At 45.1% G+C, this 19949-nt stretch overlaps 4 protein-coding genes across 5 annotated transcripts; 2 read left to right on the top strand and 2 right to left on the bottom strand.

Annotated features, from left to right (window-relative positions):
• Positions 1-1734: 1734 nt before the first annotated feature.
• Positions 1735-3380, bottom strand: LOC126558066 (transmembrane protein 169). Its single transcript, XM_050214005.1, has 2 exons — positions 3201-3380; positions 1735-2859 (listed from the first exon to the last, which is right to left on the bottom strand). The coding sequence occupies exons 1-2, from the start codon at positions 3378-3380 to the stop codon at positions 1735-1737; spliced, it is 1305 nt and encodes a 434-aa protein (XP_050069962.1).
• A 621-nt stretch (positions 3381-4001) lies between these two features.
• On the top strand, positions 4002-4392 carry LOC126559521 (uncharacterized). The gene is made up of 2 exons (XM_050215689.1): positions 4002-4124; positions 4198-4392. The coding sequence occupies exons 1-2, from the start codon at positions 4002-4004 to the stop codon at positions 4390-4392; spliced, it is 318 nt and encodes a 105-aa protein (XP_050071646.1).
• Positions 4393-4540: 148 nt separating this feature from the next.
• LOC126559397 (mitochondrial import inner membrane translocase subunit Tim16) lies at positions 4541-5042 on the bottom strand. The gene is made up of 2 exons (XM_050215550.1): positions 4867-5042; positions 4541-4779 (listed from the first exon to the last, which is right to left on the bottom strand). The coding sequence occupies exons 1-2, from the start codon at positions 5027-5029 to the stop codon at positions 4541-4543; spliced, it is 402 nt and encodes a 133-aa protein (XP_050071507.1). The 5' UTR covers positions 5030-5042.
• Positions 5043-5711: 669 nt separating this feature from the next.
• Positions 5712-18972, top strand: LOC126559007 (probable maleylacetoacetate isomerase 2). Of its 2 annotated transcripts, XM_050215103.1 has the most exons (4): positions 5712-5819; positions 6185-6362; positions 18441-18559; positions 18634-18972. In XM_050215103.1, exons 1-4 carry the CDS (start codon positions 5796-5798, stop codon positions 18970-18972), a joined length of 660 nt encoding a protein of 219 aa, XP_050071060.1. In that variant the 5' UTR covers positions 5712-5795. The 2 variants fall into 2 exon arrangements, with proteins under 2 accessions (XP_050071060.1, XP_050071059.1); XM_050215102.1 differs by lacking the exon at positions 5712-5819 and having other exon boundaries at positions 6152-6362.
• The last annotated feature ends 977 nt before the right edge of the window (positions 18973-19949 follow it).

Here is a 19949-nt window from a genome sequence, read left to right as displayed (position 1 = left end):
ACGACTCCAGGACGAGGACAAAAAAAATGCACTGCAACGAAACTAACCAATGTGCCGTTTGCCGTACCGTTGATTGGCCAGCGTACGATCAACGAAAGCTAAGACTTGAGTATGTTCAAACCGATGTTAACGTTAATGTTTAGAAAGAGAGGATGTTAACGGACGTAAAACGGGAGGGCAAAATGGAGCTACCACACTACCACTTCGAAGGATTATGTAAATTAATTATTGAATTATTATGTATTGTGTTGAAACAAGAAATGGATATGAGTTGGGACGGCGACGGATGAGAGGTAAGGTGCATCTAATATTATTGCTAACTACTATTACTACTATTACTACTGTGATTGCCAATCAAAAACAGAATATATAGTGCGAGAGAGAGAAAGATAGAGCTGGAAGATGAGCCACGTGACTGCAACAAAGAACAGAGATAGAAGAGGATAAGTTATTTCGAAACGAGGAGTTTAATATAAAAGCAAAGCTAAGATTTTTTTTGATAAATTGACTGTTGGATGAGATTTGATGTGAGTGCAAAGAGAACAGGGCAAGGAGCTCCATAGGCTGTTCCGGTATCTTTTCATGAAGGTATAGTAAAGCAAAGGGGACGGTGGTTTATATATCTCTGAACAAAGTATGTTAGAAGCGCTATGAGCATATTTTTTTGCAAGCAAATATATGAAATGGTATGGTCCAGAGCGGGAGATGGACATAATTGTAAAATTTGATTCACTTTACTACTTGGTAAAAAAAATTTCTCTTTTTTATTTATGCATTAACTGATCCTTTTTTGTATATTTCGTACATTATTATAATGCATTACGGTTCAGCATGCAACGGTACACACACAAACACACGCGCGGTTCATCCGGTAGTAAGTCTTGTGTCTATTATACTATTAAATATGGTTTGATTTTTGCTTGTTTCGCACACTTTTCCTTCACACGTTCGCTCAGCTAAACAGTCTCTCCGTATTCCTTACTTCGATATCGCGTTTGATTGGTTTTGTAGTATGTAATTACACTTTAGATTTGATGATTTTCTCGGCCTTAAACAGACCTTTAGTAATATCGTGGAGTGATAGCAAAAGACATGTATAGAGAACAAAATACATGTAAAACCGAATTAGTACAGGTTAGGCGAAGAAAGCTACCTGGTTAAGTAGAAAGCAGAACACATATGGCAGTAACTTAGTCTTTAGCTTGCCTCCTGCTATTTTTACTTATGTTCCCTTTATCAGTAGAGTTTGGTCCCTCGCACCTTCCTACGAAACTTTGTCTAAAGGGTGAGGGAATTTTCTACTTTCTACTGTGTGTGCCCGTTACAGCGTTATAATGTCGGGACAGAATGGAATTAGGAAATGACTAGAAAAGGGTATCCTCTACTTATTTGCTGAACAACCACAAGGTCACGCCGGCTATCGAGTGGCTTACTAGACTTGCTCTGATAGATAATACCACGTACTTGGATAGTCAGTCGGAACCGCTACGGTGAAGCGGTTTCGGATGGGATTTGAATCCCGGGTCTTGCCGTGTGAAGTCCGGCGCCATTGTCTCATTGCCATCGGGCCGCTCGAAACGAATTACGATGAAACGAGTGTATAGCGAATACATACCGAGTCCGGTCTTTAGTCTTTTCAAGCACTTTCCCCGCAATACTAATTTGTTTAGCTAATTAATTAGCTAATTGTTGTGGATAAAAGAAAAAAAAAAGATTTAATTTTAATCGCCCTCTTCAAACCGAAAGCTCTTCGGTGGAAGAATTAATTTGCGTCGATTCACCCTGCAGCCGTCCATCGCTCGGATGAACACGCGCACCCGCCTGTACTCCATCGTCACCGACCGTATGTCCACCGTGCGAAGCGTTCGCTGGACAGATCTCAGTCAGTATGACTACCTCGTACGGGCTACAGTCGGAAAGATGCAGCACCGAACACAACCAACCATAGAACCCTTTCTCGATGTCCGATATTTCGTTCAGCCATGCCCGAAAGTGGACACTAATCTGTCGTATACCAGCGTAAAGGGCAAGTCCCACCGTACACAGCACAATACCGAGCGGATAGGCCAGTATGAGCAGTGGTGACATTAGCAGCTTATGGCAGAACGATCGCTCCTCGTTAAAGTACGTAAACATATTGTACCACGTTACGGTGCCCATGTAGAAAGAGTAGACTCCGGTGGTAAATGCCACAAACGGTAGACATATTAGTGAAAGCAGTAGTATGTGTACGCCTGTTCGCAGTGTACAGCACCTTCGATCGGTTTGATTCGCCTCTCCGTGTACGGCGAGTGCCTGCTTGCTGATCTGCTCTAACTCTTCGCGGGAAATGTTAAGCTGTACATCGATCGATTGTCCTTTTTTGCGGCCACGTTTGATCGTACCCGTCATCGTAAGATAGTTGTCGGTGGACGAGCCATACGATCGGTTCGTATTGTAACGCTCGAGACTTTGCTGATCTAGTTCCGCGTTTAGTACACTCGTTTCGCCCGACTCAAGATCCTCGTAGTTGCAGATCGCAGACGGTGATCGACGACGACCGATTTCATCCAAATCTGTGCGAATATTGACACGCTTTTTAGAACGTTTGCCACCACTCCCTCCGGTTAGCAATTCGGCTGATTTGCTTGATTTTCGATCGAGACTACTCTCCGAGATGCTGCTCGGCGTAACGGTGGAACTATCCTTAAGTGGATGAAAGTGCTGTAGTTCATTTAAATCATCCTCATCTTCGTTGGTGCCGTTCGGGGTTGGCCCTTTACTGTTCGATGTTATTTCAATGATTTCTTCACTGTTCCATCTTTTATTCTTTCGACAGTCTTCACGTTCCGGTGTCAAGTCCCATTCTTTACGTGTACCCTACAACAACAAAAAATGCATACAAAATTAGATCGTTCGTTGTAGGAATTAATTTGAATTGCAAAATCGGGACAGAAAAACGTTGGACGAATTTTACCGGTTCCCGGTCAAAACAAACATCCTTCTTCTTCTACTGCTAAGCACACGCACACATATGCAACCGTATGCGTGTGACATCCGCTTCACGTCAAAACATTCACACTAATACTACGGCAACATCACGCAAAAGGGATATTCGATGCAATAACAAAAGCAACAAGATGACCCACCCAACGAAAAGACGCCACAAGCCAACTTTTTTCGCGGGCAAGAAGGACCTGGTTTTAGGGGCGAATCCTTACCTGTATATTGACGATATGGTCGATATGATTGCCATGGTTGGATTTCTTTCCCGTTTGCCGTTTTCTTGGTGGAATAAACACGGGAAAATCACTTTGACCAACGCCTAAATGTCGGTTTGGCGATGGTTGCTGCTGTTGCTGCGTCCGGACAATCATGTCGTCCGTTGTTAGGCCAACCATCCTTTGCTTATGTGATGGTGCGAATAGCTATCACTAATGGTTAAACTTATTATATCAACATAATATAGCACCCACCGCGAAGCGATTAACGGATAACGGCAAGAAGCTGATCCTTGCTGAATCCGGCTGTCCCTGTACAATAGCTCCTGTCAGATGAATGGGCAAAACGAAGCATATATGGTACACGCATCAGACAGGCGCAATGCTAATGCGAATGTAGGCCCGGCATAGGAACACAAAGAAGGTTTTGCAGCTTTACTTTTAGTATGCGTTTAAGCATTTTTTTTGTTGTCTATATCAGAGGCTTCACGTGTTCTACTCTGCAGTATAACGTTACCATAGCAAAGGGTTTCACATGTTGTACCGACATATTTAATTTACTTTATTATATGAGCAGATCATCCATTTAAATTTCAGTTAAAAAATCATATCACCTTTGCACGTACGTGGTAAAGGAAAATTTAAAACGATGTGATATTTTTAAATTTACAAAAACTGGCAACACTGCCTCCGCAGCAAAGTGACAGCAATTTCGATTTGTTTACTTTTTTGTACCAAATGGGGCCGATCATCATAACAGAGGTTCAATAGCTAATATTGTACAGTGAAACATACCAAAATATGAATAATTCTACCAGACACGAATACTCATCGTTGATAAAAGAACAGCGACAGCTGAAAAAGGCAGAAAGTGTGCTTAAATCCATGATTGAAAAAATCAATCACGAGCTAAACCAACTGGTGGTAAGAAGGAAACATTTCTCAGCAACCTCACGAAGCACTCCTCCTTTTCAAAACCGAATATTTCTTTCCACAGGTTGAAGAACTACAAATTAAAGCCCGAGACGTTGCACTTAGCATTGATACCGTAACTGCCAGAACCGTTAAGCCAGATACACCGATGAATGTAGCCACGTCCAGCACAAAGGAAATCAATCAACAGACACTCTATCTAGAAGTGGAGAACGAACGATTGCTGGAATCACTAGAAGAAACGGAGGACGAACTATAGCGGGGATATATGGTTTCTCACATGGAAAAACACTCTGCTCTACTTGTCGGCTGTACTAAATAAACACTTTTACTTATCAACTTAACAGCAAACCTTGTACCGAGCATGTCTTACGGGTAGAACCGGCTACATCACTTCTCATTACTGATCACTGGGCCGTTTCGGGTTTCCCCGTACCAGTGTCCGTCTTTTCCCCTTCCGGTGGTTTTGCCTCTTTCAGTTCCTGGTCTATCCGTTCTTTGGCGCGGAAAACTTTCGATTGCAGGTAGAACGAGCCGCCCTTCGATTTATCGTTCACGTTGAACAAGTGTTCGTAATTTTTCTGCACCTCTTCTGGGTCGAGCTTCGTTACGTTGAGGATTTGTTGGGCCTCTTCCAGGGTCATGCCTATCGGTTGGCGGGTGGTTGGAATGAGCATGAGGAAAGCACGTGTGTAAGGGCATGTTTGTAATCAGATCTGCGGTTACTGCTTACCTGTCCTTAGGTTAGCAGCAGCACGATTCTGTCCCTTTTGTCCACCACCGGCTCGCTTTGCCGCTTCCTGGGAAGCCGCTATCTCTTGCTTGAGAGCTCGCGTGAAAGCCTTTCCTATGATTTGGCCACCGAGCACGATGATTTGCGCTATGTACTTTGCCATATTGTCGCGGCGTGTTTGCTTCCTGTTCAACTCTTGTTTACCGAACGAATGAACTGTTTATGAATGCTTTACAATTGATAAAGCTAGAAAAGACTTTCTTTTTGTAACTTATACAATTTCATCATACTTTCCGGCTTCTGCGGATTCTTGAGAAATATCGCAACAAACCTAAGTTACACAACGAGCCACTGACAGCATGTTCTTCTGTCAAAGTTGTTATTGCGATGATTGCACAGTGGCTGGTTGTAGGTGTTATTCCGGTTAACAAATTACATCACTAGTCACTTTATGCCTGTTTTTCCAAATTCTTATCATAGCTATTATATTTCATCATTTTTTTTCTATTTGTTTCACCTAAAAATACTGAAATTAACCCCCAAAACTAGTTTCCCTCCCCTTCTGCTTCAATGACAGTTAGTTGACAGCAACAAAATAAAGCGTAAACAAACGATGCCGGCAATTTGTGCGTTCTTTCCGAAAAAGTTGTGAGTTTTTGCGGGTATTCTTTTGTGCCCAAACGTGCCCTATTGCCACCATCAATTTCCCCACTTTTGATTTACACTTCCCGTTTTCTGTGCTTTTTTGATTTTCTATTTCTTCCTTACATCTCCTTCAATTCCCTTTTGTCGACGGATCGTTGGCGCATTCACACCCCCCGCCAAACAGTGTGTTAGGTGCGGCTACAGCATCCCTAAAAAAGCACTTTCTGCTGCAGTCAGCAGCGAATTACGGCTTCAAAATTAACTACTCCAAATTCCATGGCTCGATGTCGCTGTCCGCGATGTCGAAGGTAAGCCAAACGCAACGCAAAACACCAATGAAAACAATGAGCGAGTTGTAGCACACAAAAAACCCCCCTGGAAGATATGCAACCCGCGTAACATCATGTGATAGCTTTATCAACTGGTTTTCTTTTTCTGGCTGTTGTTTCGGAGCCTGTTTCCAGGAGAGCTATTCAGCTCATTAGAATACCGATAGGAAACAACAGCACACAAAAAGAACCAGTTCTTGACAAACCGGCTACATTCCGGTCGATTCTTTTAGTTGGAGAAACGTTCGCTAGCAGGCAGCCGCATTCTGAGCAAATCATTCGCCGCGTTCGGAAGTGTGTAACATCAACCAATGGCTAATCAAGATATTCTTCCCGAATCACAGCCCATCCTGTACTCGTACTGGCGCAGTTCGTGTTCCTGGCGAGTGCGCATTGCGCTGAACCTAAAGGAGATTCCATACGACATCAAGCCGATCAGTTTAATCAAGTCCGGAGGCGAACAGCACTGCAATGAGTATCGAGAGGTAAACCCAATGGAACAAGTTCCGGCACTCCAAATCGGTAAGTGTTTATTACGCTCTTGCTTCTTTAAGGCACGCTTCGAGTTGATCTTTAACGTAAGGTATTGTGTAGTTGAAAAACAGAACACTCTGCGCCAGGCACAGTTCCAAACTGTACAGTGCATCGTCATGAGCCTTAGCTTTCCGGTTCGCGATTGATTCTAGTTCAAGCTGTGCAAGAAACCACGCTTCCTCCAACTCTATTCGTCGCTGGTGTAATGCTTGAAGTACCTGTTCGGATGGATCACTTGTCTCTTCCAACACTTGTAATGATCCTCCGATGGTTTCGGTGGCGAGACGATTTGCAGCGGAAAGTGCGGCAACGTTTTCCTCTCTGTACTGCTCCGATATCGTATAATCGAGGTATTTGTTACACTGTGAGATGTCATCCCCGAACAGGTTTGCATACGCTGTATGATCGTTTTTTGCCGCCTCGATGCAAGATGCTTCCCAGGGCGAAAGATCATCCTCACCGAAAGAATTGATAAAGTCCCACGCTTCTCTGGTTCTTGTGCGACCAACGGTGACGGTTTCGCCGATCAGTTTTATTGCACTAACACTAACGGAACTGAGGGAGATACGTTGCTCATCATGTATTTGTACCATTTTAAAGCTTATACTCCGTCCTTGGGCGGCGAATGTGGATTGATATTCAAGCAGATTGCAACGGAAAGATGGTACCGTCATGAGAAGAATAAGGACAACTAGTTTCGAAATGTTTAAACCTTTTGGGAATAGAAAAATTTCCATTTCGACACAATGCACGATTTCAGACTGATAGTACTGCAGTACTGCGAAGGGAATGCGATTAACTTAATCTTCTTCCTTTGCCACAAAACAGAAACAGAAACGATTTAATTACCATTTAATCTGCGTATTGCCGTCACGGGTTCTTATCTTCATTGCTTTATTGGCGGAGAAAAACCTGGACACGACGACACTTTTCTGATCCAATCAGTGCACTACTGATCAATTCGCAACCCTAGCCGCCTGATTGTCACAATTTGTTTCTATCTCTTCCTCTATCACGTCTATATCTACCTGCTGATAGACCAGTGCACGGTCGATGCACATTTCCAGCCGTCCCATCGTACCACTCACGATAGCGTCGTGTCGCTGTAGCTCTTCCTGCAGGGTAATTTCGTAGTACTCCCATGTATTTCGATACGATTCCAGTTCTTCATTGAGTTTAGCGCGTATGCTAGGCTGGTCGAAAATGTCACTCATCGATAGGGTGCGAATAACCTGATAGGTAGCGGTCTTAAGAATGCGCTGTGCGGACGAAGCTTGTGGACGGAAACGATCGAGTCGATCGTACTCCAAATCTTGATATGCCTGGCGTACACAATTCTGCAAATCTACTCCCCACAACGCACGATAAAATGCATAGTATTCCTCCAAAAACTCCCAGCAAACGTCACCTAAGCTGTCGCGTTCATTCTCCAACAAATTCGCTACATATTCGTCGCGATATCTCATCTGAATCGTTGCTTCCCCGATTTGTGACAAGATTCTGCGATTGAACAATCCATTCAGGTCACTGTTTTCTGCCCAACTGTCCGTTACTTCACGCACCACCAGTGAACTAATGTTGGCCAGTTCATCCTGATACTCGAGCAGAAAACCTTGCGCCCTCGTGCTCGAGAACGCGAAAGCGCTCCACATCAGCAGCAGCCACTTTGTCACCATTTTTTGAACACGGTCGTCACGAATGCGTAGCTGTACGATACTGATCAAACCATCTGACCCTAATGAATGGAATTTCCCTCAGGGCTGAAATTGAAAAATTCTTCTCATCTCTATAAAAAAAGCAATAGCTACTCAAGCCCAGCTCCTGAACGCGGTTTTATGATTTTATTGTCCAACCGATAATGCGACGCGCGACGCAACAACGTTTACAACTCTCGCCTTACAGGTAGCAATTTTCATCCAGATAACTCTTGATATACTCGATATCGTTATCCTGCCAATAGAACGCCTCGTCGCGACAATCTTCGAAGCGATTAATGGTGATATACGCATCGTCACCATGCTTGGCCAGCTCCTCCTCCAGCAGCGTACGGTAACTGTCGCGTAATACCGTAAAGTATTCCAGCTCCTCCTGTAGCTCGGCCTGCACCTCTTCCGGTTCCAGCACATTATTACGACCGAGCGTAATTACCGTCTGGCTGATGGAACGATAGTTTTCCTTCGAGTACGATCGTTCCACCGGCAGGAAGCGATTAAGCGCATCGTTCCGCAGATCGTTAAATGCATAGTACGCACAGTCCTGTATGTCGAACTCCTGGAACGTACGGTACAGCTCGAACAGGAACACCGTGTACTCGCGACACTCGTCCTCCACATCGTCACGATTCTGGATGTACATCTCCAGCTCACGGCTAGCCTGACGCATGCGCGGAATCATGCTGCCAAACTCCAGCAACAGCTCGCGGTTGAATTCGCGTATCAGTTCCCCATTGAACTGGCGCATCTGCTGCAGCTCAAACTCGACCTCACGTGCTAGCTCGGAAAAGTTACCGTTATAGTCGACTAGAAAGTTGGCCGACGTAGTGCCAGCGTAGCTTGACAGTAGCAGCAGTGCTGCCGGCACCAACAGATTCGCGGCTAAACGCATCGTTTTCGGTTCTGACCTGACCTGACCGGTTCTGTACGCACTTCCTCTAAGACACGAATCCTTGCGCAGATCAACGACTACTGAATTAACGATCGTAACGCGGCGCAATAATGACGGATGGAGCCGGGTTCGAGATAAGCCCAGTTTGTGGGAAATACAAACCAATATCAATGTTATATCATGCAGATTGTAAACTTCCGAGTAGTAAAGGACGGCTATTATCTGGACGTCGTGGCGCACCTACCCAACATGCCATGGATACTTAGCGTGCGGGAATTCGTGTGCGTCATCTTTCGGCTTCCGTCATCTAAGAAGAAGGTGGAAGTACATTCTCACACCTAACGCAAGTTGTATACACGATACACATCGACATTCGTTTATATATATTTTGAAGCTTATCGGACTCTACTACAGGGTCAATATAGGTTGCACACGATCATGCCCTCACAAGGTTCCCTGTTTCATCACATTGCGCCGTGATATCAATCGGCATTGATGCAACCGCTATCCACGTAACTTAACACGTACTTCATGTCCAGTTGATGGTACGTAACGGTTGTATCGAGACAATCGAACAGTGCTACTCGCAGAGGATGATCCGACGGAGCGAATCGCTCCAACTCTCTGTTCAGCACCTCCTGAAGCGAATTGTTCAAGCTATTGAACCGATAGTACTCCTCCGACAGAGTGTCCAGGATGCTGTCCATCTGTGTAATTTTGCTGTACTGTTCCAGGATGAGGGCTACGCGATGCGTGAGTTCCGTCGCCTCACGATGAAGTATGTTCGCGTAGCTAAAGAAACGTTGTGTCGTCCAGTAGCGTAGTTCTTGTGTGGCGTACGCTGCACATCCTTGCAATTCCGCCTGACCGATCGTGCGGAAAACCCGAAACATTTCCATCACTAACTGGCGGCATGGTAGACCAATGGAGCTGGACTCGGCAATCGTACGCTCGGTTGTGTTATCGATTAATCGCATCTCGATCGTGGCGTTCGAGAACAACTTTAGCAGCTCCTTGTTGAAGTGGAGTGTCATGTTCGAGTTGGCCTGACGCTTAATTTGCAACGTAGTTTCCAGAATGGTAGCGTACTCACTAAACCACTGTTGGTACTGTACAGTGGCGGGCAGATCGGCACTTGATGCGGATGTAATACATACGCCAAATAGGAAAATTGTACAGAGTGCGAGTTTCCAATGGCTTAGCGACGACATTTTGATTTTAACTTACTTTAGTAAATTCGTTTGCTAGCGCTAAAAATTCGCAACCGGACGTGCTTTACCGACAGAAGATACGCAACTGTTAGGCAAATTCTATCGACCAACGACAAATCACCTAAGGATCATGATAAGAGGCACGATAATTTAACAATGTGCCGTATCGTCCTAGACGCGACGTCACTGAAATATGTCTTTATCATAGCGAGCGATCCGTCTGGAAGTTTGATGGTAATGCTCAGTTGTATACCGTTGATCCACTTGATATCTTGATTCATTCACCCTTTTCCACGATCATTTGTGATATGTAGTTTTCGATTTCCAAAGCGACGTATACTTATCGTTTCTTGTATTTATTGTTGACTTCGTGTGTTCTTTCCTTGTAAATAAACAGTATCAACAGTAAAGATTCGCATAATCTAGCACAAACTCCATGTCCGTCAGGTACATCGTCAAGGTTGCGTCGAGACACTGATTCAGATCCATCCTTAGTGGATGTTCCGGATCGTCGAACCGCTCGAGCTCGAAGCCCAGTATGATTACATACTGGTTGTAAATCCAGCTAACGTTTTCGTAGTATTGACCCAAGAGATTCGTGATGTTGTCCATCTGGGTCAATGGGTTGTATACGCCCGCTACCCGGACCACACGGTGAACCAATGGTGTTAGCTGTGCATTGTGTACATACTCCGTATAGCGGAAGAAACGGCTTTGCGTCCACGGTACCAACTCTTCGGTCGTATACCAGGCACACTGCTTCATGTCTACCACTGCGTACCATGTGTAATATTCCTGCAAATCCATCACTATGTCTCTGCACGCGCTGTCCGTAATTTCTGCATCCTCAATCCGCTGTACCGTCTCATTACTCGTTTGCCTAAGGAACACCGTTGCGTTGCCCAGCATTCGTAGCAGATCCGTGTTTAGCTCGCGGATAATAGCCGAATTCGTTTTCCTGTATTCCTGCATCAACCGTTCACCATCGGCCGAGTGATTGGCAAAACGGTCCTGATAGCTAACGATGGTAGCGTGGACACCTTGCCAACCTAATACCACGATTAGGCAGCATGTCACGGTGGTGTACAGGTTGAACATATTGCTTCACGTCGGTTCACTGATCAAAACTGGCAGGTACAACACTATGAAGCGACCGGTACATTATTTCCCTGCTTGGCTTTCCGCTGATAAAGAGACGATAATCGAAGAGGTTGTAAACTGTAGAGCTTGGTTATTATCTGCAAAGTTCAAGGATATCTGATGGAGGAAAAAAATTGTTTAAAATGTTGATGGAAAATACGATTTCGGGGCAGTATGTGGATGGTTTACACACGACAGGACCGGATATCGAATCTCGTCCGGACCGTCTTTCCGCACGACAAGGAAACCAGTAACCAGCGAAAAGCCAAAGAAGAAGAATATTGAGTATGGTTTCGGAGTCGTTCATTTATATGAGTTTGATAAAATGGTTAATCAAAGCGTCATCAAGTTGTTAAACGTAACCAATTTATTTTCACGCCGTTAAACCTACTTAAGTTTACTCGTCGCGACGAATGTCTCCACAGTTATCGTCAATATAGCTGAGCACGTACTCCATATCACTTTCGTACCAATGGACGGCCGTATCCAAACACTCGTAAAGCCCCTGACGCACCGGGTGATCAATATCCTCAAAACGTTCCAGCTCGGCACTCAGAATGAACTGGTAACTGTTGTAGATGAAGTTAAAGTCTTCGTAGTACAGCTGCAACTGATCATCGATACGATCCATTTCGCTGATCTTGTTGTACGTAGCCAGCACCTGACTAACTCGATAAGTTAGTTGCGTTAGCTCGCTGTGCACGTACTCCGCGTAGCGGAAGAAGCGTTCCAATGTCCACGGTTTCAACTCTTCGGCTGCAGTCGCGGCACAGTTGCTTACGTCCATCTCGCTGAACAGTGTGAATATGTAGCGAAGATCGTTCACTATCTCCCGACACTCGCCATCGAGACTGTTAGCACCTTCGATCGTTTCGATCGTAGCATTTGCGATCTGTCTCAGCTCAACGGTGGCATTACCGAGTAGTCGCACCAGCTCAATATTAAACTGTGAAGTTACCATCGAGTTGCTGCTACGCTTGGTCTGCATCAGAATTTCTCCAGTTTGTGAATAGTTACTAAACTGCTCTTGGAAGAACACAAACGAAGGTAGGGATTGTACGAGTGCCGGACCCAGTACCAGACACAGGACGAAAATCGTCGTGGTGATCGTGTTTCGGGACATCGCGATTCGCTGCAGCACCACAGTTCTTACCGTGCCAACCAAATGATTACTTATAAGATTGTTTTGTGTTATCCGTAATGTGCGGAGCGGATGTTATAAAACCGTGTGCCTAAGGTCTAGCTGGTCATCACGATAAGCAGCCGATAATTCGGTTACCGTTCTCCGAGATAGTAGGAGATTTTGGCTCTGCTAGTATAGGTACAATAATGTGAAATTCATCAATTATGACAATGTTGCACCACACAGACAGGGCTCCATTTCGAAAGGTCTGTGGTCAGTTAAGGGCAATAAAGATGGCTGATATAGTAAGAAAGGGAAGTGTTGTTGTAATGTGTCCATGATCGAATTATAGTAGCGACACCTGTCAGGAAACTTCGCCTAGGATTTAGTTCGAAAAAGCTTTAGTGTCACAAACAGTTGGTGACCATCGCATTAGTGATGGGCGCTACGGAGGTCACCCACGGTTCCGAAGACGGCTCCGACCTAAAGGTTTCGGAGTCTGTTCCGATTTCAACTCGGAGACGGTTCTGGAGGCAGCTCCGAACTCGCGGGGTTCTTTCATCACTACATCGCATGCAATCTGCTTTCTTATTGTAATCATTGGTGTAATAAGCGCCCAGGCTCAGGTTCGGTAGTCCCTTAAAGATCATGAGCGCCAAATCAAATGGATATATTCCATGTTTCCGTAAACCAAAACGTTTATCGAACTTTTGGTGTGGGTTGTGAATTACTTTTTTCATGGTTCAATTTTTGAACGTCCTTATCTCTTATATCGTTCTATCACCTCAAGCGCAGGATATAATTCCCTAACGCCATGAGGCTCCCATGTGTTATCACAAGGCAGTGTAAGTACACCAGCACACCTGGTCATTAACAACAACTGTTGAGTCAAGTTTCCGCAATCCTCAACGCTCAGGTGCTCTACGTACGGTCGTAAACTGGTAGCGACCAGCTGCTGGATCGAGTTGCAACAGCAACAAGAAGAAAAGAAACACTGAGCCACGAACATTGAACAGTACACCTTACTCCAATCTAATCGGACGACCTGGTTCACTCGATTAACTTAACTGTACGATTTGATCTCTGCTTCCTTCGCTTCCGTCGTTACTGATATAAGCACCCGGTGTTGAGTGCTGCGGCTGCAATTAGTTAAATTTAGTGGTTGCGTGCAGTATCGTGCACACAGGTGAAACGGAGAACCAAGCAATTTACAAAATGGCGTGGAATTTTTCGTTCGTCCTTATCGCAGCATGCGCACTGATGGTGAGTAGCCAATGCCATGACACTGTGACTCCATTTGCTTCAGGCGAATATGACACGATTCGGCACGTATCGGCGCAATACCTGAGCAATATGTCGTTTTATCGAAAAAATTTTTGTAGGTTAGCGCTGCCCCGTCTAAAACGGCCATCAAACCCCGCAGCCAAGAGCTGCGCGAAGCGATCGAAGAGTATCGCGTGCGTTTCGATGAGCTGCACAAGGAAAAGGATCAATTTCTGCAGTTTGGTCGTACCGGACTGTGGGCCACGGTACGCAACATGAACGAGGAGATACTGATCGATCTGGGCGAGGCACGCAATACGGTCGAGTACGGATTCGACGATGTGCGGCTAGATATTAGCCTGCTGATCGTGGAAGGTAACCACAACGAACAGTGTCTGCTGGATCTGGTGTACGAAATTGTGGCAGAGAAAGTTCAGCTTGGTGATGAAATTAGTCGCTGTGCCGCTGGTGCTACCGAAACGAAGGATGCCCTGCCCGAATCGTTCTACGAGTTTTTGAATCTGCTTCAACGTCTTTCCAACTCGATTGCCGAAACGACACTCTACTCGTTCGTGAGCCAAAATTCGGTCGTCGATCCGGAACGCCATCTCGAGTTTCTGCAGGAAGCGTTCGAGGAGACGGACCGTGCCTGGAACGAGGAGGCTTTGCCGCTGATGCAGTTCGAGCTGGACGCGATGGAGTACAACCGTCCACTGATCGTGGCAGATAATGCAGAGTGTCTTCAGGTAGTCATCGAAAGACAGCAGGCGTTCGAAGATTCAATTCGCGAACGAATTCCGTCGTGTCTGTAATGTAGCTGCAGGAACTCATCCTTAAGAGATAATAATAAAAAATACAAATAAATGTCTGTTGCCAGAGAGAGAGATAGCGAGATACAGTCGGAATATGGGTTGGTTGAAATCAAATATTGTGTAACGATGAAAGTGTAATCCAATTTCTTATTATAGATAATGCACCTAGCTTCCGAGGTCACATGACTTCAGATTGTGCGATTGCCAATGGATTGCATAAGATGTACAATAGATGATGTTTTGCAAAAGCCTGTGCGTACAACGTTTACAAAAATCTTCTTCAAAAACCCGATTTCTTTAGTAATTGCAAACATTTAGGCGTTCATCATAAAACAACAATCTGAATTGGGTGCTTAAACTGACAATTGTGTGAAAAGTAAATGAGGTTTATCTTGCCTTACATAATTTTTAAGCTTCGCAGTTGGTCACCAGTGAAAGCAGGTGAAAAGCTCAATAACACGCATGATCTGGGTATCAATATCTTCTCAGCACTTAAGGTTCAAATTACCAACTAAATGGACATGCCGTAAAGGAAATGTAAGAATTCTGCACGGCTCACGAGCCTCAAATTTTTTTTTTTCATTCGTCCTGAACCGCAAACCCATCTTCCATTGATAAAGCACCCAAAGTAAAAATCGACTTGTCCTTCGTCACTAGGAGAATTCATACACCTTGCCTCATAATCCACAACGGTAACAAAAAGAGTGATACCATTGCTTCCTCGAATATACACGGCGGTGTGTGTGTGTGTGTGTGTGATAAGAAAATGATTTTTCACCTTCGTCATGCACATCCGATGATTATCAATTATCGTCCAATTTGATAAAGCCTACCAAATTATTTATTTCACGAAGGGGCAGGTTGCCTTTGTAATGTCCCGTAAAGACCTGTAAAGGAAGCGATTCCGTATCAGCGCCCTTGGCTTATCTAAATTCCGCTTACAATTGGTCCATTAATCTATTAGCTAACTATCGTGCAATCCGATAACACGATCAACACAATTAGCTTTGCGGTCCAATAATCTTGCCATTTGAAAAAAAGGGGATCGATCGGAATGAACTTTGTGATGTATTTATCCTATGCTGTCCAGGCTTTTATGTTACGTTACTGGTTTATTTTAAAAACTGTTTCACTCATACACAGGAGTACGGTAATATTGGGCGAAAAAAAAAACATGGGACAAAGGATAACAGGGGCAGTTCAGGGTAATAGGACTTAAATGTGATGCTGTTCCGATTTAACAGCTGTTAATCTGCTGACGAACGGTGTTCATGGCAACGTCAAGGCTGCTAACGACAGCTGCCAGGCAGACACGATTCTCCTCAATCAGAGCCGGACGGTTGATTTCAAGATTGTCCAAATCTTCCTGTGCCTCCGGGCGGGCAATATTGTCCCAGAACGAGAGCTGGTTTTCAAAGTTCTGCTCCAACCATTCCACATGGTCCTCCGGATCGGTGAACGAGTTGTGAATGGCGAACGTGTACAGCGTGTACTCGGATGCAGCCGTAGCAATGCGCTGCAGCGTATTGGTCAGTGCCCGGAACTCATCGCCGAGTCCCTCCTTGATGGTGATCTTGTCCGCGGCACACGCAGTCATACCTTCACCCGCACGGCGTCCCTCAGCAATGACCGTATCAACCAGCCCAAGCAGACATGCTTCGTTCGCATTTGGCTGCAGGATAGCCGCTGCAATATCCTCGCGCGTTTCCGTCAGCAGATCATCGATGTCGTTACGTGCTAGGGCCAGATTTTGCAGCGTAGCCTCATTCAGTCCCTTCAGCTCGGCACGCGTCAGTACACGGGTAAGGCGAATAAAACCATCCTTGTCGTCGTGCAGATCGTCAAATCGTACCCGATAATCTTCTGTGATTTCGGTCAGCTCACGCATCGATATTTGGGCCGTTACCGACTGTAATTGAACAGTGATCAGAACTTAGTTGTCCTTAGGCAAATGATTTTGTTCGCAATTACCTGGAATACTTACCACAGCAGCAAGCAGCACGCACAGCGCGTAGGACGTAAACGTTTTCATCTTTGGTCACGAGCAGCGAAACGACGAGCGGCAATGGTGGAGCAATTGTTATATCAAAACAGCCGCCGTGTGAAGGCTCTTATATAATTTTGAATTCCACACCGGGGGATAAGCCGTGGAGGACAAAACGTTTGCCATAGCCAGCAATTTTACGTCAGTCCGAAAGCTACTTTTACCGACAAAGTTAGAAGGCGAAAACGAGAGGATCGATGTTTTTTGCTATCGTACCGATTAGATTAGTGATAGGCAGGGGCATCGTCGATGGTAGCACCGTGTTTTGAGGGTTAAAAATCGTTTAATCAGCCCAAAAAAAAACAACACCTTTACCTGCTAGAAACCATTTATTAGAAGCCATATCTCGATAATTGTGCAGCACCTACGCTACCCACGCCTAACTCTCGTTTGGTCCCGCCCGTGCTGTGAAGCACCTACAAGGAACGCGCGATAACTTTTTACAGCACCAGGCTCTCAAAACACCGGAAGATGAAAACAACCCCCCGCAAATTTTACGCATGTTTTGCGATTTATGAACAGTCCAGAGCATCCTCAAGCAGCAGGCCCATGTTGAAGATGAAGTTACGACCGATCGTATCGGACAGTGCCCAGATGTCGCGGCGCACATTATTGACCACCTCCTGGAAGTTATCCAACTCTTGCTCAATACCGGCAACCACACGATCCACCTTGTTTTCCTCCGCCTCGTACAGGTAGGCCAGCTCGGCAAGCGTAATGTCCAGATCGGTTACTGCATTCGAACGGCTCAGCTTTTCCACCACCACACTCTGCAGGGCGGTCGAACTGTTCTGGAATGCTTGTACCTGAGGGTAGAAAAATACGCGCGATGCGGTAGCCATATCGGCGTAGGCCAGCTCAGCCGCCAAACTTATGTCGGCCGCCGACTGTGTCGCCTGACGCAGTGCCTCATCGTTCTTCTCGACGATGCACGGGTTCTGCGTGTCTCCGATGTCTAGTGCGTGCTGCAGGATGGCATCCTTCACGCGCAGCTTCTCTTGCTGAATCTCGGTGATGACAATTCCAAACCGGGAAATGAACTGTGCGTTCAGGTTCTTGATCGCAAGGGATTGATTCATGCGCAGCACGCGCAGTTTGTAGTCGATGTCATAGTGCAGCCGGTTAAACAACCGATCGAACTCGATCAGCAAATTGCTCTCGGCACGGGGAAGATTTTTTTCCACCGCTTCCGGCACTGCAACCGTTTTCGACCAGACAAGCTGGGAAATTGGGAACAAAAAAGGAAACACCGGTTTGAAATATTTTGCTCCGCATTTTTTTTTTTGTCACCCCACTCACCTGCTGGCAGGCAAAGGCTGCCAACACCGTCGCAAGCACAATCTTTTGCCACATCTTAGGAGGAAATAACTGCACACTTCTTCTGGGGCTTCTTTCTTTCACGAACGGTCACTTTCGTTCGGGCCAAGTTGTGGAGGAAAACTGATGTCGATTTGATGCTTGCGTCCAATTCTATAGCCGTTAGCAAGAGCTGCGTTTCCGCTGGATTGCCGTAAAGCGGAACCTCGGAAGCGGAATTGAACGGTCAGTCAAGTTTTGATTATATACAATAAACTGTTTATCATACCCGTTGTTTCGTACTCATGTCCCTTTGCTTTATGGTGCGCTTGACGCTATCGAGGTTCAATGAGCGAAATGCCGCCGACAGCGGTCAGTGTGTCTCTTTACCGTAGTGCGTAGCCTTATCGCAACTTCCCACAGAGGGATGCTCCTTTGATGGGATGATAGGGGACAGCTGGATCTGGATGCTAGATTTCGGTGGCCATTTCGTCGTTATCGAATAGAAGTTACTTGAATTGTTTCACAACTTTGGCGTTTGAATAATGGAATGTTATTTGCTTTCATTCGCAGATGGACACACGCTCATCGAATCGCTCTCGATTATGTACTATCTGGAGGAAACGCGCCCTCAACGTCCACTCATGCCGCAGGACGTGTTGAAGCGTGCCAAAGTACGGGAAATCTGTGAGGTAATATTAATGGTGGCAGCATTCAAACTTCTAACGAAACTCGCTAACGTATGAACGTTCTCATTCTTTTTCAGGTTGTCGCATCCGGTGTCCAACCGTTGCAAAATCTGATTGTCCTCATCCATGTCGGTGAGGAAAAGAAAAAAGAATGGGCACAACACTGGATAACGCGTGGTTTCCGTGCGATCGAGAAACTGCTCTCAACGTCGGCGGGCAAATTTTGCGTAGGCGATGAGATTACTCTGGCCGACTGCTGTCTCGTGCCGCAGGTGTTCAATGCACGTCGCTTCCATGTCGATCTGCGTCCGTATCCAATCATTTTGCGTATCGATCGTGAACTTGAAGGACATCCCGCTTTTCGGGCTGCCCATCCATCCAATCAACCGGATTGTCCTCCGGAAGCGGCCAAATAAGAGAGGAGTTGGTAGTGTTTTTTTTTTTCACGATGCCCAAACGATAACCGACTTATTGCATTCCCATTTTACTTCACTATGTCCTGAGCGTGTATACAATGGTGTTATGACACAAAACGTGCCCCGAATGCACGTGCAAATCGACAGCACAAATCAATCTCTCATCCCACCTTTGTCGCAGAATACCTCTAAATTCCTAGCAAACTTTGTAGAAAACCTTATTTTGGGGTTTGAAATGAAATATTAGTACCGATATGGCCATAAGCTGCAAACAACCGATCTAGTCCAGGAAGAAAAAGTATTTATAAGACGATCCAGATGCCATTTACGAATAAGGACGAAAGAGAAACAAACATTATTTACACCAAAAGGGATGAAATTAAAAAGGGAATATACAGGACACAGAACCAAACGCTGTAAGTAGCAACTCATACAAAACGATGCTCCATATCATTTAACATCCCAAGCGAGCACATAATTTCTCAGTTAGCACAGTTGGGTTTCATAAGCTGATTGTTTCCACCACAATTATTGAACGAATGCCAAATCAGAACACAAAATCAGTTACCACAATAGAACGAAGAAATACCGTAAAATGATGATGATAGAAATGCTTCTAACCGTTCGCTTCTAAAGTGACAATGCTTGGCAGAGAAGAACAATCTTTCAACATTAAGTTGGGCGTAAAAAGCGATGGCTTAGAGATATCATTCAGAACGATCTTTTCTAGATCTACCAACCTTTAGCTATGTTTTTAAATCGCCAATCATATACCCTGCCTGGGGTGTTCAATACGCACAAAAATCTCCATCAAAACTAAACTATCAATCGTTTGCTTAAGACAAGATGGCGACTCGCACGTAAAAAGGGTGATAAGGCATCTATAAAAATAATTTTCTTGATCGTGATTTTGAATTGATTTCTATTTTGCATAAAACTTATTGAAAAAGATACCCTTTACTAGAATCTAAGATACA

This window comes from Anopheles maculipalpis, chromosome 2RL (genome assembly GCF_943734695.1).
Source record: "Anopheles maculipalpis chromosome 2RL, idAnoMacuDA_375_x, whole genome shotgun sequence".
NCBI lineage: Eukaryota > Metazoa > Arthropoda > Insecta > Diptera > Culicidae > Anopheles > Anopheles maculipalpis.
This window is presented reverse-complemented; position numbering and strand designations above follow the sequence as displayed.